Raw genomic sequence first — 21,436 nt, forward strand, 5'->3', positions numbered from 1 at the left:
CACCCAGTATTGGGGTCTTCCACTATCTACAACCATCTCACCCTTAGTGGAGGCCAGTCCAGGGTGCAGCAGTTTTGATAACCACCTCTGCCTCCGGGCTGGACCAGACAGTGGTGGAGCCCCTGTGCCTTAGGACAGAAGCAGCTTCCCCTTCCTAGCCTAGCTGAGGACACAGGCTGGCCCAAGGTCTAGGAATGGACTGTGCAGAGGAAATGCCATCTAGGTTTGGGCACAAATTCCAGGGATGGAGAAGCCACTAGGCAGTCATCCTTGGGATTGCCTCACCCCAAGGTCTCACGCATTCATTCATCAAGCATTTTCTGCCACCTACCCTGCATTAGTCCTGTGTTGGAGCCTCCTGCTTGGTGTCACATGGAGCACTTCCAAGCCAGCCACACACACACTAGCTGTCTGGGCTGTCATAGCCAGCAGGGTCCAGCAGGAGCAGGGCTGGAAATTATTCCCCATGTCCCTGTCAAACCCTCAGCTACTCATGTCAGGTGGAACTCAGCATCTGTTTTGTAACTCTCCATCTTCATCCTTGTGTAGTCCGCTGTGACTGAGCAGCAGGCAAGGAGCTGGCACTGAAGCTCATAACATCCCACCACTAGGTGGGGCCCAGGCAGGAACAGGTGGGGTATAGGGACTTATTTGGAAAGAAGGGCGTGTGGGCAGCAGAGAAGGAATGCCAGAGTATTCTCCATGCCATCTCTGGGCTTGAACACTGCTGACAACCAGAACCCCCAAGGCACCAGCTTACTGCCCCTTGTCCTGGGTGTGGGTGCAAATTGGTGCATCAAAGAGAGACTCCCAGGTGGGAATGCAGGGCTCTGGCTAGTGTCTGGGGTCTGCGTGCCCATCTCTAGGCTATCTTGGGATGCTGCTTCTGTGTTTGCTTTGCTTCTGGGTTGCTAGGTTGTGTTGCTGGATAGTTGGTTGCTAGGTGGGCGCTGGTGTTTTTTTCAGGGCATGTATATGGTGTCTGGGAACATCTGAGTGTGTCCTGTGGGTTTATGGGTGTGAATATCTGTAGAGTTGAGGGTTGTAGGTGTGAGTGTGTGTGTCTGAATATGCACTTCAGCCACAAATTCAACTATGCAAGAAATGTTGCAACCCTATTTTCTTTAAGTGACATTCAGTCATAACTATTCCTCATGTGGGCAGCAGGTTTGCACTTGCTCCCTCTGGGGCTCCATGTCCAGTGCCTTGTCGTGTTCCTGGTGACAAAAACACTCAGGATCACTCCAGGGGAATTGGGCTGCAAGAAATAACCACACAAGAGCAGAGATACCTTTTTCTTTGGGAGTCCTGTGACGGCTTCTCTGACCTTAAGGGTCCACAGAAAGAGAGCCAGCATGTTCTGACCCCTTTTATTGAGGAGAAGCCATTCAAATGAGGCAAGGGGTCAGGTTTCAAGGGGCTGAGTCTAACTTCATGATGTCTGCTGTCAGCAGGTTGACTGACATCTAGGAAGGCCACACCTAAAGGCAGAGCAAGAGAAGGGGACACACAAAGGGCATTTCCATGGAACATTCTATTCCAAACAGGGCAAGAGAGTAATATCACAAAGGAACAGGTGAGCGTAGCTCAACCCCTGGGGCTGCAGGAAGGCACGCCTATGCATGAAGACCCATTCTGCTACTTCAAGGATCAGGGCAGCTGTCTAGGGCCATTGTGAATGTGGCCAGATCACTACGAAAGTGACCAACAGAGACTCTACCGATCTCAGGAAGGAAAATGCTGGTCACTCAGCACGATGCCCCAAGTGCCTTCCAGGGGTCTTGCCAAGGGAACCTGGGGGGTCCTGCTAGTGAGAATGTAAGAGGCAATGTTCTAGCCTCATGGCTCTTGGCCAGCAGTGGCTGTGTAAGACAACTTTGGGCCAACACACATGAACATTAGTGGGCCGGAAGCTCAGTGTCCAGGACCCAATGGGCTGGGCACCCCACATGCATACCTGAGCTTCTCCCAAGTGCTGAGAGGAGCAGGGCATGGGCTCCCCTTCTAAATGCTCACAGACACTGTCCCTGGCTAGTCTTGGGATACAATCCCTCTTCTGTGACTTTGTCTCCTGTCTGTTACCTGAGGCTACTGGGAGTCTGTAATTGGGGTCCTCAGAATTTGTTTCCTCATGTCTGTGATGCTGGAACGTTGGAGATCCCCAGATTCAAGGGCTGAGCCCTGAACTGTCAGTGCTGTCTGGGCTGGGATAGCACCCCCGTAATACCATGGGTGGCCCGTCAGCTGGGGAATGGTTGGAGACATCAGTAGCTGGGTGGGAAGTGGGGAGTGGGGCACACAGAAGAAACCAATGTAAGAAGCAGTGCCAGTGATTTATTGCAGAAATGTGGCGATGGCTCTGAGGTGCCCTCCACCATGTGTCCCTTCATCCGCTCCCGCCTGGGGGCCGATTACACTTGCACACAGTTGTGTTTGAGAAGCTGAGAAGAGTTCTTCCAAGGGACTTGGAGGATCTCAAAGTCACAGCGCAGCTTCTGTGGAGAGCCAAGATACAGGGAGGGGTGAGCCCAGCCCAGGGGTCAGCCTCCTCCCAGGAGCCAGCTCTCTGCCTGCCTTATCACTCTGGGGCCACAGAGGGGCAATCACTGGTCCCAGTGACCCACAGTCTGATGATGGGACTAGATCCCAGGTCTTTCCAGCAAATCCCCCACACCCAGGAAAGCTTCAGCCTCTCCTCTTGCACCTCACACTGGCCTGAAGCTGAGTCACCTAAAAGCAGGGCAGGTTCAGCTAGGTCTCTGCCCAGCAAGCCAGACCAGCTCAGGTAGGACAAGCCCAGGGCCTCAGGTTCTGTGCAGGGTGCGGGCTTGGGGCAGTGCTGTTACCTCCTGCTGCACCCCTGTGGCCAGGGGGCAGGTGGTGAGGTCCACATGGTCTCCAGAGACCCTGGTCTTCCGGCACGCTGTGCTCTCCATCTCCACTGTCAGGTAGTACTTGATGCCAGCCACCAGCTGGGGAAGAGCCAGGTAGGTGAAGGGTGCCAGGGAAACAGGCCTGGATATACCCCTCCCTCCCTCCATTGTGCCCCACTGTCCCAAGCACATGCAGGGCTCTGAGCTGGGGACCCAGACCTGGAGTGGGTAAGGGGCTCTGGTGGGTCCTGGGGCAAGGGGAAGGGGGAAGAGGCCGGGTCCCTTCAGGAGGCTGAGACCCACCTGGGCACACCTTCCCAAAGCTGGGGCTGTCACCAGGGAGAGGCTATTGTCCTGTCCCCTCTGCCTCCCCTTTGCCCCCATTTAGGAGGGACCAGGGGGATTCTAGTGAAGGGAACTCTGCATTTACAGGATTGGATCCTGAAACTTGGTTCATGGTGGACTTTTCATTTTGAGAAGCCAGGTTTGGTGGTGCACGCCTATAATCCTAGTGGCTTGGGAGGCTGAGGCAGGAGAACCATGGGTTCAAAATCAGCCTCAGCAAAAGCAAAGCACTAAGCAATTCAGTGAGACCCTGTCTCTAAATAAAATTCAAAACAGGGCTGGGGATGTGGCTCAGTGGTTGAGTGTCCCAGAGTTCAACCCCCATTACCAAAAGAAAAGAAAGCACTGTATAGTGGGCAGGGGTGCAGCTCGGTGCTTGAGCACTTAACATGCCCAAAGCCCTGGGTTAGATCCCCAGTGTCACAAAAAATAAATGAACATTTAAGAAAGTATTGTGGGCTGGGGCTGTAGCTCAATGATAGAGTACTTGCCTTGCATGTACTATGTGGGTTTGATCCTCAGCACCACATAAAAATAAAGATATTGCACAAACTACAACTAATTTTTTTTTAAGTATTGTATGCAATATTGCTTTCTGCCTTGGCATCCCCTTCACTGGGCACCTAGGCAGTGACTAGCCCTGGCGGGGTTCACTTGCCCAGCTCACCTGGCTCTGCGCCTTGATGACGTTCGTGTCGCGGAAGTAGTAGAGGCTATTGCTGCCCATGTTGTAGCTGGCCACAGCTGCCTGCGCCGCCCTCTGCACCTGCGGGTCGTTGGGAGCCAGGTCCTGGCGTTCTCCAGTCCTGCGGCCCCGCAGATCAGCGCGGGCGTCAGGGGACAGCGCCAGGAGGCAGAACGCGATCAGAGCCAGGCCCATCGCCAGCGGGAGGTGAGAACGTGCCATGGCTGCAGTGTCAGTGCCGAGCTGAGGCCTGTGCTGCTTTTACGGGCTCCCTGGCCCCGCCCGGCCCCGCCTGCCGCCAGTCGCCCCCGGATCCTGGATCCTGGCATGGTGCCTTCCCCACCCCCAGGTCCTGCAGGCTGGGCCGAGGGGTCAGAGAACCCCTGTGTGCCACGATGCTGCTGCGTTGCCCAGCCCTCCAGCAAGGGAGAGCACAGCCACAAACCCCAGCACTAAGTGCCACTGTAGGAAGAGTTCACAGAAAGTCTGTCCAGTCTGATCTACCAACAGCTATGTTTGAGCTCTTACTGTCCCACCATTTCGGGGCTGTGTGACCTTGGAGAGGTTACTTAACCTCTCACTGTTTCTGTTTCCTCTTCTGGAAAGTGAGTATTGTGAGGATTCAATGAACTGATACAAGTAAATTGGAAGAGGCCAGATGTTCTACAAACAGCAGGTAAGTAGGTGACATTACTGCCCTGAGCCAGTGTCATTTAACTCACAATCAGCACCAAGAGGGAATTATAGTGTTTCCACTTTGCAGAGGAGGAAATAACATGGAAGGGAGAACTGATTTGACTATAGACAGCAGTTGAACACCAGTAAATGGAGATGCTGGCTTTTGAGCCCCGGGAGCTCTAAGAACTTAGCAGTCCTAAACCAGACTGAGTCCCGAGGGTGAGAACTGTCAGAAAAAGGGGCTGTCAACCCTGTTGCTGTTTAACTGACTGGGTGACTCTGGACAAATCACTCAACTTCCCAGAGCCTCAGCTGAAAAAAAGGGTAACGATATTTTTCTCCTGGGCTGGGGATGTGGCTCAAGCGGTAGCACGCTCGCCTGGCATGCGTGCGGCCCGGGTTCGATCTTCAGCACCACATACCAACAAAGATGTTGTGTCCGCCGAGAACTAGAAAATAAATATTAAAAAAATTCTAAGGAAAAAAAATATTTTTCTCCTAAGTTTGTTCTAACGCCAATGCCTCCAGACCGAGTCACCCCTAGGCACACTGGACAAGTAAGTGCTAGAAGTACCAGCAACATAGGGACCCCACAACTTTTTGAAAGACTCCAATAATAAATATATAAAAAATAGCATTGAAGTAATCAACACAGGAAAAGCCTGGACTTTGTTAGAATTCTTTGTGCTTTAGAGTTTGCATAATTTGGGCTTTAATATTTGTCCTTGGGACATTGAAATCTTTTTGGAGTCTTACATGGGGCTCAGAGGAGGTGGCCACTTACAGGACCTGGCAAAAAAATTGGTGCTTTGTTAGTGATAGCTATTATTGGTTTGGTTTGTGGTGCTGGGGATGGAACCCAGGGTTACTCTACCATTGATCTACATCCCAAGCCTTTTTTACTTTTTGAGACCACATTTTGCTAAATTGCGGAAGCTGGCTTTGAACTAAGATCACCCTGCCTTGGCCTCCTCCTGAATTGCTGGGATTACAGGTGTGTGCCATCACCCTGGCACTATTATTGTGGTGAGTATCATAAGCAGACATCCAGCATTCCCCCTTCCCCAATTCTAGAATCCCAGGGCCATGAGGAAGTGATTTCTCAGACCAGAGCATGGTCACTGCCAGTCCAGCTGCCAGTCTGCTTCCCCACCCAGTCAGTCCAGCTATGAAAAACAAACTGCTACCTCCCGGGGATTCCAAGGAAAAGGTCACAAGTTTGTCACAGGCTCAGGTGTCTGTCTTAAAGAGACAGACTTCTGTTTGTTGGAGAGCTGGCCTAAGCTTGGCTTGATGAGGAGGCTTGGCCAGGTAGGGACCATGAGTCGAGAGGCATAGGACAGCTCACAGGAAAAGGTGGGAGGCTGCCCAAAGGGACCAGGCAACCTCCCTGGGCGCCCCCAGCTCTGCTCTTCCACCGTGAAGCTCAGTCATAGCCACACTTACTTCTCATAGCTCCCTTGAAAAGTAAAGCACCATCTCTGATTCACCAAGAACCAGCGAGTCACCAGTCACTGTCACCTACCTTGTCCATCACTGCTTTGTGCTAATGTCAATGAGTCTTTGGTGCTACAATCTAGCAATTTCCAAGGACTTCTCATCCACTGATTACTCCTCTCAAACCTTGAGGTAGTAGTATCCTCATCTGCAGAAGAGTTAATCAGAGCTAATCTGAAGTCACTTGGCTAGAAGTACTATCTGGAGAGAAAAAGAGGGAGAGGAGAGGGAAACTAACCATCACTGGACTCTTGCCACATGCTATGCCTTGAATCACATTTTCTTGTTCTCATAGTGGCTCTGCAGAGTAGTGATTATTACCTCTTTCCACACAGAGGAAATGAGGGGTCAAAGAAGAAATGGTAGGACCTGGAGTAGCACCCACATGCCCGCAATGTCCTGTGCTGACCAGGCTGTTATGCAGCGGGGTGCTTCCTGAAGGTGGTCTGTCTCATCCAGAAAGGAGCCTGTAGTCTGGGCTCCATCCTGTCTGGATCACTCTGGCTTCCAGAAAACGCCCTGGGCCAAGCATGAACTTGAGATTGGCCATCCCACTGGCCATGGGGCACAGGCTCCAGATTTGCTGTGGCCCAGGCCTTCCAACCCAGGTTGCCCACAGCACCCTTCTCTTTCTCATGGCCTGATGGGTCTTGATGACCAGGGAGGCCTCTCACAACCTCCTCACCTTGGGCCCACCCTGGCAGGCTCCTTGCTGTAGCCCACCCCATCCCTCTTCCTTGAGACTTCAGCTGGGTGAAGGACATTCTCTCCCTAGGACTCTGCTCCCCTTGTCATGTCACACATATCCTGGAAAGAAAACTTCCTGGCAAGGATACATGTGACTCCATGGAGGAGTTCCCCTCAGTGCCGGGGTGTCCTGGTCATCAGCTGATTGAATCTTCAGAGCCGGGGCTGGAGATATGGCTCAAGTGGTAGCGTGCTTGCCTGGCATGCGTGTGGCCTGGGTTCGATCCTCAGCACCACATACAAAGATGTTGTGTCTGCCGAAAACTAAAAAATAAATATTAAAAAAAAATTCTCTCTGTGTCTCTCTCTCTTAAAAAAAAAAAAAAAGATGGACACAATATCTTTAAAAAAAAAAAAAAAAAGAATCTTCAGAGCCCTGCACTGGGTGGAACAACTGGCTCCAGATCATCAGGTGACCGAGGGAAGAACTTGTGCCTCTGGCTGGTTCTTCAAGGTTTTCATTAGTTGAAGCCAGAATGATGGCTGCAGAGAGAGTCCTGGTGCCTGCAGGGAGGGGACACCCTGAAAGGGAGGCCACAGCCATGAGCACCAACTGGGCGTCTTCTATTCCATCTGGGTTGCCACTGGGCTAGGTAGGGAAGGTGTCTTGGGCTGTTTGTCCCTTCCTTTCTAGGGACAGCAGGAAGAAGCCCTTAGGACACCAGGGTTCACCCTAAGCTGCAGGCCAGATCTGAGTACTAGGGACTAGAGCAACTGAGGGGTCAAGCTCTGGCTGCATACAGGAGTCAGGGTGGCAAGGGGTATAATGTGTGAATATTTGCTGACTTCTGGGCCCACCAACAACCCCAGGCCAGTAGGTGCTCAGCTCAACCTGCTGAGCCCTGAGCCCCAGCTGAGAAGCTCTGCCTCCTCCGTCAGGCCTGCCCTCTCTCCAGCACGCCAGGCCTTGCTCCCTTTGACCTACAAGCTGAGTCAGGGCTGGACCTCTGAGAGGCCACTCTGTCACAGGTACATTCTAGGTGCCCTTTGTCCCCTGCTTCCCCAGGACTGATCCAGGGATTTGTGTGAGATATAACATAAAGAGCCCAGAAGAAGGGCTCCTGCCCTATCAATCTGTCCTGGGCTCCAGTTGAGCCCCAGGGAGAGGTGACAAAACCCATGGGTGAGGCAGGGAAAGGCGAACATTGAAGAAACAAGGAAGACAGTATATCACGCAGGGTCCCCCCAGGGTCCCAGTGCCAGAGCCAGGGAGGCAAAGCCAGGCAACCAATATGGGCTGGAGCCACAGGAAGGGCTTCATAGAGCGGGAGAGCATCTCCATCACCTTGTCATTCAACAGCAACAATGTGATTGTGTCAGGGCTGAGTGTGGAGAAGCTGTAGCCCTACTGAGCCCCTACCTAAGCACACCAGGCAAATGACAGTGTCACAAGCACAAGGGTTGAGGCTGAGTGTGTCTGGACCCATCAGGGAAACATTAGGCACATAGTATGTCTCAGACTCCAGAAAAGGCCACTCCAGTACCTCAATGGGCTCCTCCCAGGAAGCAGCTGAACCACAGTGGCCCCTGCTCTGGCGGAACCTGCCAGCTGAGCCACACGCTGCCCAGACCCAGCTTGAGAGTGACAATTCTGTCACTTTGTCCCATACTCAATCACCAGTTTTTTATTTTTTGTTTCCTTCTTATTCTTCTATTATTCTGAAATGTAGCTAATACACAGAAAACAAGCCAGAAGATGCATGTTCCTTTTAACAAATAATTGCAGGGTCAGTGCATGTATTTCCACCATCCAGGTCAAAAATGAAATGCCACTCCCACCTCTACACCCTTCCATAATCACACAAAGATAATCACTATTGATATTTTCTTTCTTTACTTTTTGCCATACTAGGTATTGAATCCAGGGCCCTGCACTCGAAGCAAGCACTGTACCACTGATCTACACCCCCAATCCTTTTATTCTGAAACAGGGCCTCACTAAGTTTCTGAGGCTGGCCTTGAACTTGTGATTCTCCAGCCTCAGCTTCCCAAGTAGTTGGTATTACAAGTGGACACCACCATGCCAGGCTTACTATTGACTTGCAATAAACATTTCCTTGCTTTTCTTTCTAGTTTTATTATCTATGTAGAGGTCACTAAGCAAGAATTTACTTCCTAACTTTACATGAACAGAATCACACCATTGTATATTTTGCTTTATTTGTTCAATACTGTTTGAGGGTCACCCATCATCTGGGCTGCTCCCCACTCCCCCGCAGTGCTGCCAATCTGGGCCTCACACTGCAAACACCCAGTGCCTCAAGGTACCAGGTTACTTCCTCCTGTCCTGGGTGTGGGTACAAGTTGGTGCATCCAAGGAACACCCCCAGGTGGAGATGTGGGACTCTGGCTAGTGTTGGGAGTCTGCAGGCCCATCTCTAGGCTATCTTGGGATGCTGCTTCTGTGTTTGCTTTGCTTCTGAGTTGCTAGGTTGTGTTGCTGGATAGTTGGTTGCTAGGTGGGCGCTAGTGTTTTTTCAGGGCATGTCTATGGTGTCTGGGAACATCTGAGTGTGTCCTGTGGGTTTATGGGTGTGAATATCTGTAGAGTTGAGGGTTGTAGGTGTGAGTGTATGTGTCTGCGTATGTACTACAGCCACAAATTCAATTGTACTAGAAATGTTGTAGACCAAGAGGCCATGGGACCAGGACATCGCCTGCACAGCAGTGGCTGTGCAGGACAGGCAACCCACTTTGGACCACACACAGGCACAGGAACGTTAGTGGACAGAAAACTCAGTGTCCAAGACCCAGTGGGCTGAACCTCCCACATGCATGCCTGAACTTCTCCCAGGTGCTGAGAGGAGCAGGGCATGCACTCCCCTTCTGAGTAGACACTGTTCTTGGGGCTAGTCTTGGGACGTTATCTCTCTTCTCTTTGTCCCCACCCCTTTTCTAAGACTATTGGGAGTTTCTGGCAATGTTTGGGGGCCCACCACTCCCACCTGCAAACCTACTACAGCTGCACACAGTCTTGTTTGAAAAGCTGAGTTCTTCCAAGGGACTTCGAGGATCTCAAAGTCACAGTGCAGCTTCTGTCGAGAGCCAAGGTACAGGGAGGGGTGAGCCCAGCCCAGGGGTCAGCCTCCTCCCAGGAGCCAGCTCTCTGCCTGCCTTGTCACTCTGGGGCCACAGAGGGGCAATCACTGGCCCAGTGACACACAGTCTGATGATGGGACTAGATCCCAGGTCTTTCCAGCAAATCCCCCACACCCAGGAAAGCTTCAGCCTCTCCTCTTGCACCTCACACTGGCCTGAAGCTGAGTCACCTAAAAGCAGGGCAGGTTCAGCTAGGTCTCTGCCCAGCAAGCCAGACCAGCTCAGGTAGGACAAGCCCAGGGCCTCAGGTTCTGTGCAGGGTGCGGGCTTGGGGCAGTGCTGTTACCTCCTGCTGCACCCCTGTGGCCAGGGGGCAGGTGGTGAGGTCCACATGGTCTCCAGAGACCCTGGTCTTCCGGCATGCTGTGCTCTCCATCTCCACTGTCAGGTAGTACTTGATGCCAGCCACCAGCTGGGGAAGAGCCAGGTAGGTGAAGGGTGCCAGGGAAACAGGCCTGGATATACCCCTCCCTCCCTCCATTGTGCCCCACTGTCCCAAGCACATAAAGGGCTCTGAGCTGAGGACTCAGACCTGGAGTGGGTAAGGGGCTCTGGTAGGTCCTGGGACAGGAGGAAGAGACCTGGTCCCTGTAGAAGGCTGAGACCCACCTAGTCACAACTTCCTGAAGCTGGAACAGACATGAGGGAGAAGCTGCTATCCCCTCTGCCCCCATCTAGAAAGGACCAGGGAGAAGTGGCAGAAGCAAATTTGTATACAGGGTTGGATCCTCTCTTTGATATTTTGTTTTTTGTGGATTTTGGCCTTCATCTGAATTTTTAAAATATTGCATAACAATATTGGACAGGTGTGGTGGCACATGCCTGTAATCCCAGCTTCTTGGGAAGCTGAGGCTGAAGGGTCGGGAATTCAAAGCCTGCTTCAGCAACTTAGTGAAAACATAAACTACTGTGTCTCTAAATAAAATATAAAAATAGGATGGGAGGGCTGGGGTTGTGGCTCAGTGGTAGAGCACTCGCCCAGCACATGTGAGGTTCTGGGTTCGATCCTTAACACCATATAAAAATAAATAAAATAAAAGATATCGTGTCTAAAAAAATAAATATTTTTTTAAAAAAGATATGTATCCAACTATAAAAAATAAATATTAAAAAAAATGGGCTGGGGATGTGGCTCAGTTGTGAAGTGCCCCTGGGTTTACTCCCCAGTGCGCGCGCACGCGCACACACACACACACACACACACACACACACACACACAAACTCATTGTGTGCTTTTGCCACCTCTCTGGCCTGGCCTGCTGCACTTTACTCTGTGCCTTGAGGATGTGCTTTCTTTCTTTTTTTTTTTTTTTTTGAAGAGAGAGAGAGAGAGAGAATTTTTAATATTTATTTTTTAATTTTCGGCGGACACAACATCCTTGTTTGTATGTGGTGCTGAGGGTCAACCCGGGCCACACACATGCCAGGCGAGCGCGCTACCGCTTGAGCCACATCCCCAGCCCCGAGGATGTGCTTTCTAAGCATTCAGTGATGCTTCTGCCTGTACGGTGGCTGACTGTAGCCAACTGGATTGGCCAACTGATGTCTCTATCACAGTGGGCCATTTATCCTACCCAGATAACAGCCTCAACTGGACCCTTGTCCTTACAGACCATAGACCATAGTGCCCAGCTTACCAGATCATTGTTCCATCCTCTGGTCTTTAGTTTTGTGTTTCTTTCTATTATTCTGAAATGTAGCTGATACATTTCAGAATGATCCACATTAAGGGCATCGAAGAACAGACGTGTTCAGGTGAATTAAAAAAAAACAACTTTTTTTTAATACTGGGATCAAGCCCAGGTCCCACTCATGCAAACACTATCACTGAGCTACACCCTGCCCTCTGACCAATTTAATAAGTAGCTAATGTCTACATTACCACCCCAAAGGTCAAAAAAATGGAAATGCCACTCCTACTGCCAAGCCCTTCCACTATCACACCCTCCACCACAGATTTTTTTCTTTGTATTGACTTTTTTCCCCCTGGTGCTAGGGATGGAACCCAGAATCTTGCCCATGCTCCGTAGGTGCTCCATCACTGACCTACACTATGGACCTACTACTAACTTTTGCAATAAGCATTCCCTTGTTTTTTTTTTTTTTTGCACAGCAATGGGCACTGAACCTAAGGTCTCCAGTGTTTTTGACAGGGCCTAAAAGTTGCCCAGGTTGGCACTGAACTTGCAATCCTCCTTAGCCTTCTTAGCTGAGACTCTAGGTGTGCAGCACTATGCCTAGCTTCTTGGTTTCCTTTCTAGACTTACCATCTATATAGGGATCCTTAAGCAAGAATTCACTTAACTTTACATGAGGAGATCCCATCTTTTTGTTGGTTTTTCACCACTGTGCAGCTTTATTTACTTATCTACCCTCATACTGAGAACCACCAGTTGTGCCCCATTGGGGGCTATTATAATCAACAGACTATGCACACTCACAAATGTCCTAGTGCAGGTGTTCAGGAGCTTCTTCAAGGCATAGTCCTGAGAGTGGAATTGCCAGCTCACAGGGTGTGTCAGCTTTGTAAAATAATGCCCAAGTGTTTTCCCAGAGTGCTCACAGTAACTCACACTCCCACCAACACAGGAGTTCCTGTTGCTCCATATGCTCAATGCTTGTTATTGTCCGACTTTTTAAGATTCTTGCCAATTGGGTAGGTGTTGATGGGATTTGCTTTTCTGATTACTAATGAAATCAAGCCTTTTCACATGCTGTTAGGGTATATTTTCTTGGGATTGCCTTTTATGTCTTTTGCCAGTTTTTCTATTCTTTCCAACTTTTTCTTGACCACTGTTCCACATGCTCTGGGTTAGATACTTTATATTTTTTTCAAATATCTTTTCCACTCCAGGTTTATCTCTTCACTCTATGATTTTATATAGAATTTCTAATATTAATGTAGTTTTGTCAACTTAATCTCTTAATTTTTCTCTATCTTGAGGTCCCTGAAAACTCATATTATCCATTTGTGTTTTAATACCCATCATTTGTGCCTCTTCAGCCAGTAGAGATTGTGTGAACAATTTGTTTATACAGCAAGTAAGTCACTGTTCAATGATGGTCTGTTGAAGGGATGAATGCCAAGCATGAATGGGTGGTATATAGCTAGCATTTCATTTGATCCCTAAAACAATCTCATTTCCTAAGTGGGAAAACTGAGACTCGAGAAGGACTAAGTGACATGACCAAGTTACAGTCTGAAATAGATGGCTATTTCTCAGCAACAATCTATGGGCAAATTAACTTCTCTGAGTCCCAAGTCTCTTCACTTCTAAAAAAGAAAACAATGGTTTATTATTATGAAAGGAAAAAAAATGTTTGCAAAAATTTCAGTTTCAGGAAGGTTCATAAATGTCCCAAGAAAAAACAGGATCAAGCTGGGCATGGCGTTGTCACACACAGCAACTCAAGAGGCTGAGGCAGGAGGACGGCAAGTTTGATGTCAGCCAGGACAACTTAGCGAGACCCTGTCTCAAAATAAAAAGGGCCAAGCATGGTGGTGCATGCCTGTAATCCCAGAAGCTCAGGAGACTCAAGCAAGAGTGTCACAAGTTCAAAGCCAGCCTCAGCAATTTGGCAAGATCCTGTCTCAAAAATTTAAAAAGGAATGGGGATGTGCCTCAGTAGTTAAGTGTCCCTGGATTCAACCCTGGTACCAGAAACTAAAATAAAATGGGTTGGGGACATAGCCTAGTGGTAGAATACTTGCCTAGCCTACAAAAAGCTCTACGTTAATCCCTAGTACAGAAAGAAAACAGCAAGAGAGAAAAGGACCTAAATATTCTGAATTCAAGTGTAATTCCCTTACTGCTTTCCCCCAAGACATCTGGGCAGATAGCAAGAGCCATGCCCACGCCTTTGAGGGCATGAGAGATGATGGCGTGATCAGTAGGTGAACTCTTACCTATATCCAGTCCACCCTCTTCCTGGTACCTGACTCCTACTGACTTTTCCACCAGGTGCTGCCTAGCTGTTGACTTGAGTGACATCTGGAACACCTACCTGGCTCCCAGGAAGTCAACCCACACTCTCTCCCACATCATCCTGGGATTGGGACACTCCAAGCCACCTGCCCAAGGCCCATGTGGCTAGGGTGGCTACCCTCTAGGAGTGGGAAGGAAAGGTGTCAGTTTCGGTCTGCACTGATAAGGAGTGCAGCAGACACCATCAGCTCTGGGGAAGAGGCAACTCTCAGCCCACTTACTTTTCAACACACAACACTCAGTCATGAAGGCCACTGTCTTTATTGATCTAAAAAACTTTACAAGGACAGTGACTGTTATGCCAAAAAAGGTGCCAAATGGCATCAAACAGACCAGAGGTGAAGGTGGGGGTGAGGGAAGGGGCCAGGAATCCAATCAGAAAAGCTGGTTAATGATTTCCATGGAACTGGCAGGGGAAAGAGAAAGGGAGTTGCATGCAAGAGCAAAAATTCCAAAAAAGATTGAAATGGTGAGGGGAGAGAACTCCCAAAGACCCTGGAGTACAACAACAGCAATCTTTTCCTTTGTAGAGGACAAGGAGCCCCCACTCAGCTGCAAACTCTGGAGACTTGATAATGGGGCTAGGGATTGAGGGCTCCCCAGAGAACATCACAAGAAGGCGTCACACCATTCTCGAAGACACCCAAAGCAGTCCCGGGACTGCTTGGCATTGGCACCACATGTGTCCTTCAGCCATTCTCGGAAGAGGTCTTCATCTTTCTTTAGCACCAGAAACTGACCGAGGACGACATATGCCTGCAAAACAGGCAAAATAAAAGGCATGCTGCTGAGTTCTGTGGGGAATAAAAGCAAGACAGCTGTCTACCACCTCACCACCCTGAATGTGCCAGATCCCCTCTGGCCTCTGAAGCTAAGCAGTCAATCTTGCTTGATATTTGAATAGGAGAACAATGCCACTTTTGTGACATTTAGAGCATACAAGCCCATGAAGTAGGGCAGGTTCTGCCCCTACTTCATCTCTCCCAGGTAGCCAGTCACTTCGGATTATCCACCACTGTCTACTCCTCCCCCCTAGCTTCTTCCCACTCCCAGTCTGCCCTAAGAAATTGCCATCTCTCCCCTCGGGTCTCCCCTGGTACACGTAGCCAACCCACACCTTGTCAAAGCCCCTTTCCTCAAGCTTCTTGCCCAGGACTTCACCAATCCCAGCCAGGCTCCCCACTGGCTTTTCCCCCATAGGCTCTGCCACGAAGTCTCGATGCTTTTGGGAGGTTGTCATCTTGATCGAGCTTAATCTAGGAATCCCAAGAAAAAGCAAGTTAGGGCTGAGGACCTGAGCTCCCAAAGGTTCAAGAGCAATCTCATATTAAAACGTAGGTAGGCCATTATGGTGAAATCCCTCATTTCACAGAGAAAACTGAGAACCAGGGACAATCTCCCTACTATTCAGAAAAGAAATGTCTTCCACTCCCTGGGGGAACCAGGTTTCCGTGCAGTCCCAATAGAAACAATCCAGCTCTAACAGGTGGCGCACGCAGGGCAATAGAAAGACGCCCAGAGTCGGCGGCCAGGACACGCCCTGGAGCTGACACTCTCGGTGACCTTGGCTGCGCGAAGATGACACTGACACTGCTCGAGCAGCCGAGCGGTGTGAAAAACCAAAACAGGGTCTCTGCCTCACCCGCCCTTCACACGGCATTCAGAGCGAAGGCGCAGGCCCGCGCGGCCCCGCAGGGTTCACACCGCCCCAGCCGGCCTCGCCCCGCCTCCAGCGCGCGCCGCCCCGCCCCCTCCACGCTCCGCCGCTCCCACGCGCCACGCGCCGCTCCTCCCCGCGGCCGAACCCTCTCCTAGGGTGCACTCCCTGGCTCGCCACAGCAATGAGGTCCCTTTCCTCCCCTCCTCCCCGTCCTTCCTCCAGCCTCCAGCTAGGGCCCCGCTGAGAGGCTCACGCTCACAGGCAGCTCCGGCTCCAGTAACGGTTGCTCTTGCTACTCGGCCGCTCCCGCCGATACCTCAAGCCACTAGAACTTTCTTCGACTTCCGCTTCCGGGTCGTCTCAAGACCCGCCTTGAAAAAGTAATTGGGCACTTCTAGCCGCTGAGGGGCCATAGAGTTGGATTGCCCTACATCTCAGTCATGTAGACACTAGCCGGTCTTTTTTGCCCCCTGGCGGAAAGCCAGGCTGTCCTCTGTGGTCTCGCTTCTGGGGCTGCTCCTCCAGTCTGAGAGAGAGAAGCTTCCGAACAGGATACTTCCTTTGTTCACTACCCGGTACTTAGAACCCAAGGACTTAGGTCTGACGGACCCCGCGGTAGGACAAGTTAGAGGAACGGACAAAGTAGGGGAAGTGCGGCCGGAAGGTTTCTGAGAGAGCGCCGGAAGTACTCGGCAGGGTCCGACTCAAACTGGTGTCCTCCTTGTAGTTGGACTAGCGGAAATTGGGAACGCCACGATCCGGAGTCCAGAACTGCTGTTCCGTGGTGATCACCGGCAAGTCCCATTTTTGTGCCTTCGTTGGCTCGGCTTTGAAATTTCGAGTCGTGAACTATCCGCACTCAGCGTCCAGCTGGAAAACAGGGTTGCTTGTGCAGCGCCTGTGGAACCCAAGGGCCAACGAGTAAGTGTGGGTCTTTCCTCCGGGTGAGGGGAGCAGAGGACTGGAGACGGCAATTAGATACACGTCGGAGTTTCCTTTGGAAACTATCAGTTTATCAGTGATACCAGCAGCTGCCGCAGACCAAGCTTGCTTCACCTCGACCCTTCACGCATTTCTGGCTTGGACAGTCGTGGTGGTCACTGAATTCGTCTCTGCCTGTAGTGTGTTAAGAGATTGAGCATTTGTGTTACGTGGCTGTGCTAGAGATGGGATGATATTCATGTCGAGAAAGGTACAATTTATCTCAAGTTCTCTGAAATATGTATAGTTCCTGACCACAACAGGACTTCTGATGACAGGAGTCATCTCGTGTGGTATGCATGCTGAGGGCATTTTCATTATCTTATTTTATAGCAGTGTTGAGTTAGCTATTGTTTTTTGGGGGGCATAGAAAAGTTGAGCAGTTTTGTCCTATTATTATTATTTTTAGACGTTGATCAAACCCAGTACCTCAGACACACTAGGCGAGCACTCTACCATTGAGCCACAAATTGAGTCATTTGTTTTTTAATGAGGAGTTGACACTCCTTGCTGCAACAAGCCTGTAATCCCAGCAACTCCAAAGCCTGAGACAAAAGGATCACAAATTGGAGGCCAGGCTCGGCAATTTAGCAAGGCCCTGAGCAACTTAGCCAGACCCATCTCAAAAAAAAAAAAAAAAAAAAAAGCTGGTAAACCACTTTTTTTTTTTTTTTGAGAGAAAGAATTTTTTTATTTATTTTATTAAGCTTTCGGCGGATACAACATCTTTCTTTGTATGTGGTGCTGAGGTTCGAACCCGGGCCACACGCATGCAAGGTGAGCGCGCTACCGCTTGAGCCACATCCCCAGACCCTGGTAAAGCACTTTTAAGTTCAATACCCAGTATCAAAAGCAAATAAGCAAATTTTAAAAAAAAAATAGATAAACAGGGAATAGCCAAGGCAGAATTTGAATCTAGGCAGTGAGACCTTGAATCCTTAACCAGGATGCTCTCCAGTAAATGGCCCCTCCCATCTTCATATCTTCATACAGCCTGGCTTCTGAAACTGTCATCAAAATAACTTCAGAGGAGGAGCTGTTCCTAACCACCCTGGGACAGGACCCAGCATGTCACAGGCCACCAAGAGGAAGCATGTGGTGAAGGAGGTGCTGGGGGAGCACATGGTGCCCTCTGACCAGCAACAGATCGTGAGGGTGAGCGGCACTGGGCACAGGCTGCTCTGCTCCCAACCCCTCCACTCCATAGGACCCCTGGGGTGGGAGTAGGGTGCATTGCAGATCAGAGGGTGTTTGTGACTGATAAAGCTGTCTCTTGGTCTTTCTTGGACCAGGTACTCAGGACACCAGGGAATAATCTGCATGAGGTGGAGACAGCCCAAGGGCAGCGCTTCCTGGTGAGCATGCCGTCCAAATACCGCAAGAACATCTGGATTAAGAGAGGTGAGAAAGACAGCCTTCTAGGAGACAGAATCATTTCCTGTGGTCCTGGCTCCCCATTGCAAGCATGGCTGACTTTGCCTTTTCTTGCCTACAGGGGACTTTCTCATCGTTGACCCCATTGAAGAGGGAGAAAAGGTGAAGGCTGAGATCTCCTTTGTTCTCTGCAAGGACCATGTGCGCTCTCTGCAGAAGGAGGGCCTCTGGTAGGATGCCCCTGATCCTTAGCTTTGTGGTTTCTGGGGGACACTGACTTCCTAGCTAGGGAATTGGGAGAGGGAAGAATGTGGCATCCCTGGCAGGGACAGCTGGAAACAACTCTTTTGCTGAGAGGTTTCTCTGTCCTCTCTGACCTGGCTCTTCTCTTGGCACAGGCCTGAGGCCTTCTCTGAAGTGGCTGAGAAACACAACAGGAACAGGTGAGGAGCACACCCTAGTGTAGGGAAGAGAAAATAGGGTTTTTACCTTTGTCTGGAGAAAGTAGAGCCTACATTTCTCTCTTTGTAGGATACCTGGTGAGAGTTCCTAAACATGTGGCAGAACATGTGGTTGTGAATATGGCTTGAAAGTTAGATGCCCTGGGTTAAATTCCTACCTTTGCCATTTATAGTTAAGTTACTTTAGGCGTGTTACTTAGTCTTTTAAGATTGTTTTCTCATGTATAAGGTAGGAGCTTTGTAAGAAGGAGCTATTGCTTATAAAGTTGCTTAGTACGGTACCTGGCGTGGAATATGGGCCTAATAAATGATAGTAGAATTGTTTTGATTCCTAACTGAAACCAATGGCTGTAGTAAACTTTTTGGGTGGGGGACAGTGTTTGTTTTCCCACTATTGGCTCTCTGACTCTCTGTCTCTCCTTGTGTTTTTTAAGGAACTGCTGCTTCTCTCTCTCTCTCTCTCTCTCTCTCTCTCTCTCTCTCTCTCTCTCTCTCTCTCTCTGGAACTGCTGCATTTTTAAACACCTGTGTGTCGTGACTGCTTGGCCAAATGATCCTCCTTTTTGGGGACTCCTTGGTTGCAGATTTGATTTTCCTAGTAGGTATTGGGCTGACTCTTTCTGCTTCCTCCATGCAGACAGACTCAGCCAGAACTCCCAGCTGAGCCACAGTCATCAGGAGAAGAGTCTGCCTCTGAAGATGATTCTGACCTCTTTGTTAACACCAATCGCAGACAGTATCATGAGAGTGAGGAGGAGAGTGAAGAGGAAGAGGTGGCCTGAGACTCTGGGATCCACTTTTCCACTTGCTCAGGGACTACTCCCAGGCTCCTCTGGGCTTGGACATTCCCAGGGTGCCCTGCAGATCTTTACCCCTGGATGGGGACAAGGCAGGACCCTCTTGAACTGACCTTTTGTCCTAGGAGAATTAAACCCCTGGTGGGTGATGACTTGTACTGGTGTCTGAGTGGCTCTCTGTGGTGAGGGAGACTTATAGTAAATTAAAAACCTGTTCCTTGGTAGAGGCCTTGGGGCTTGTGGCCAGATGGGGGAGAAAATGGGAACTGGCTGAGTCTTTCCCAAATGATTCACTCACACACACTTATTGGGCATTTAGAAAGTGCCAGGCCCTGTGCTGTACCTCCTTGCGTGTGTTTCACAATTAGGAACAGTCCTACTTCCTAGCCTCTTGCAGTTAACACCGATATAAGCATTCAAGGTTGTAGCAAAGGACCTATGTCCACCCACCTGCCTCTATAGATGCTCTGGATGAATCCTGTGGTGCCTTGTGAGCTGCTTCCCCAGCCTTTCTAGTCATTCCTACCACTAGACTGCTCATCTCCTGCTGCTGTGCATTCCCTCGTTAAACCATATCTTTCTTGTACTTTTTAACTTTTCATCACCTCCAGAACATCTGCTTTGTGGTCAGTGAACCTCTGTGTCTTAACCATCTCCTGATTCCATTTTAAAACTGGGTTATTCCCTGAGGATATGACTGTCATATAACCTTTCCACCTACACACCTGCCTCAGCATCAGGGATGGAACCCAGGGCCATATGCATGCTAGGCAAGTGCTTTGCTATTGAGGTACATCTCAGCCCTATATAATTCTTTAAAAAGGTGTGGTGTTGCTAAGTTGCTGGGGCTGGCCTCAAATTTTCAATCCCTCTGCCTCAGCCTCCGTGAGTAGCTAGAATTACAGGAACGTGCCACTACACCAGGCTGTGGTATAACTTTGTGTGTGTGTGTGTGTGTGTGTGTTGTTGTTGTATAACTTTTAAAATGGAGGCTGTGTTCTTACCCTCGCCCTTTTCCTTTGTGCATCAGCACCAGAAGTAGGGTTGGTGACCTCCTTATGACTTTCTTATAATCCTCTTGCCACAGCCTCTCTAGTAGACATTGACCCTCTAGGAAATCCTGTGATCTCTCTTCTTAGAAGCTTTTGCCTCTGTCCTCTCCCCCTTATGATTGGCATTGTCCTAGGCATCAAAGAGTTCACATCCTTCCGGATGTGGTGGCTCATGCTGTAATCCTTCCCAGTGGCTCAGGAGGCTGAGGCAGGAGGATCGTGAGTTTAAAGCCAGCCTCAGCAAAAGTGATGTGCTAAGCAACTCAGTGAGACCCTGTCTCTAAATAAAATATACAATATGGCTGGGGATGTGGTCGAGTGCCCCTGAGTTCAATCCTGGTACCAAAAAATAAATAAATGAAGAGTTCACATCCTGGCTTAATCTTTCTCCCTGCTGGGTCAGAGCATCCCCGCCATGATGGAGCTTTTCAGCACTTTATCCCTGGTTCCTTGAGATCTTCAGCCTGAATGTCCTTGTCTTCTATTCCATTTTGTTTTCTATACCCCTACTTGCTCCCCGAACCTTTGATATCACTAAATATTGCAGTATTTTCAGAATTTAGATACCTGTACATTTACCACTTCCTAGCTTTCTTAGCTACCTCCTCTACAAAAGTTTTCTATCCTTGTCTTACAATCCTAATATTCCTACCATTAACCTCCTGCCTTCACTTTCCTCCTTTTGTAGTGTGGGGTCTGTTGTCCACACCTTCACTCCTCTGTCTCTGCCATTCCTTTCATCTAGTAAAATTCTAACCCTGAGTGAACCTGGTCATTCACCTCTTTGCTTGAACTCCAGGCACTTGGGCCAGAAAGCAGTCAGCCTGGCCCATTCATTGTACCTTAAATGAATCCCTCCAAGTCTAAATGGACACTAAGCACTGCCCATCCGGTCTACTCTGGGGTGTCTCAAAACTTAAATCCTCCTTCCCTGGTAGTTACAGGCTCATGCTTCATCAAGAAGCAGTAACCTTTGGGGGAAAACTCACCCATTCACCAACTCCACAAGTATGCTCCTGTTTACCTCCTGTTGTAAGCCACTGGGCCTTCCTTGAGCTCTGCAGCTGTCCTTAAGGACTCTTATTTTGTTTCTTCGGGATGTTTTTTGGTCGTTACTGGAGGTGTTAGCAACACATACACTGTAGGATATCCCATTTCTGAAACAACCAAAAGGACTTTACCAGTCCCCACATTCTCTGTA

General features: G+C 49.7%; 3 protein-coding genes across 10 annotated transcripts; 1 reads left to right on the forward strand and 2 right to left on the reverse strand.

Moving 5' to 3' along the window:
* Positions 1–2,314: 2,314 nt before the first annotated feature.
* On the reverse strand, positions 2,315–14,023 carry Cst6 (cystatin E/M). 3 transcript variants are annotated; one of them, XM_078045568.1, is made up of 5 exons: positions 11,562–14,023; positions 10,211–10,336; positions 3,886–7,089; positions 2,847–2,972; positions 2,315–2,495 (listed from the first exon to the last, which is right to left on the reverse strand). In XM_078045568.1, the coding sequence occupies exons 3-5, from the start codon at positions 4,123–4,125 to the stop codon at positions 2,412–2,414; spliced, it is 450 nt and encodes a 149-aa protein (XP_077901694.1). In that variant the 5' UTR covers positions 4,126–7,089; positions 10,211–10,336; positions 11,562–14,023; the 3' UTR covers positions 2,315–2,411. The 3 variants fall into 3 exon arrangements, with proteins under 3 accessions (XP_077901694.1, XP_077901693.1, XP_077901692.1); XM_078045567.1 differs by lacking the exon at positions 11,562–14,023 and adding an exon at positions 10,534–11,179; XM_078045566.1 differs by lacking the exon at positions 11,562–14,023 and having other exon boundaries at positions 10,211–11,179.
* Positions 14,024–14,155: 132 nt separating this feature from the next.
* On the reverse strand, positions 14,156–15,980 carry Banf1 (barrier to autointegration nuclear assembly factor 1). Of its 5 annotated transcripts, none has more exons than XM_005333400.4 (3): positions 15,830–15,980; positions 15,028–15,166; positions 14,156–14,666 (listed from the first exon to the last, which is right to left on the reverse strand). In XM_005333400.4, the coding sequence occupies exons 2-3, from the start codon at positions 15,148–15,150 to the stop codon at positions 14,520–14,522; spliced, it is 270 nt and encodes an 89-aa protein (XP_005333457.1). In that variant the 5' UTR covers positions 15,151–15,166; positions 15,830–15,980; the 3' UTR covers positions 14,156–14,519. The 5 variants fall into 5 exon arrangements, with proteins under 5 accessions (XP_005333457.1, XP_077901697.1, XP_077901696.1 ...); XM_078045571.1 differs by having other exon boundaries at positions 15,824–15,957; XM_078045570.1 differs by lacking the exon at positions 15,830–15,980 and adding an exon at positions 15,553–15,699.
* A 134-nt stretch (positions 15,981–16,114) lies between these two features.
* Positions 16,115–19,341, forward strand: Eif1ad (eukaryotic translation initiation factor 1A domain containing). Of its 2 annotated transcripts, none has more exons than XM_005333405.4 (6): positions 16,115–16,491; positions 17,545–17,706; positions 17,844–17,952; positions 18,047–18,155; positions 18,324–18,368; positions 19,024–19,341. In XM_005333405.4, exons 2-6 carry the CDS (start codon positions 17,620–17,622, stop codon positions 19,166–19,168), a joined length of 495 nt encoding a protein of 164 aa, XP_005333462.1. In that variant the 5' UTR covers positions 16,115–16,491; positions 17,545–17,619; the 3' UTR covers positions 19,169–19,341. The 2 variants fall into 2 exon arrangements, with proteins under 2 accessions (XP_005333462.1, XP_040140017.1); XM_040284083.2 differs by lacking the exon at positions 16,115–16,491 and adding an exon at positions 16,557–16,762.
* Positions 19,342–21,436: the final 2,095 nt, after the last annotated feature.

The sequence above is a fragment of the Ictidomys tridecemlineatus genome, chromosome 4 (assembly GCF_052094955.1).
Source record: "Ictidomys tridecemlineatus isolate mIctTri1 chromosome 4, mIctTri1.hap1, whole genome shotgun sequence".
In the NCBI taxonomy this organism is placed as follows: domain Eukaryota; kingdom Metazoa; phylum Chordata; class Mammalia; order Rodentia; family Sciuridae; genus Ictidomys; species Ictidomys tridecemlineatus.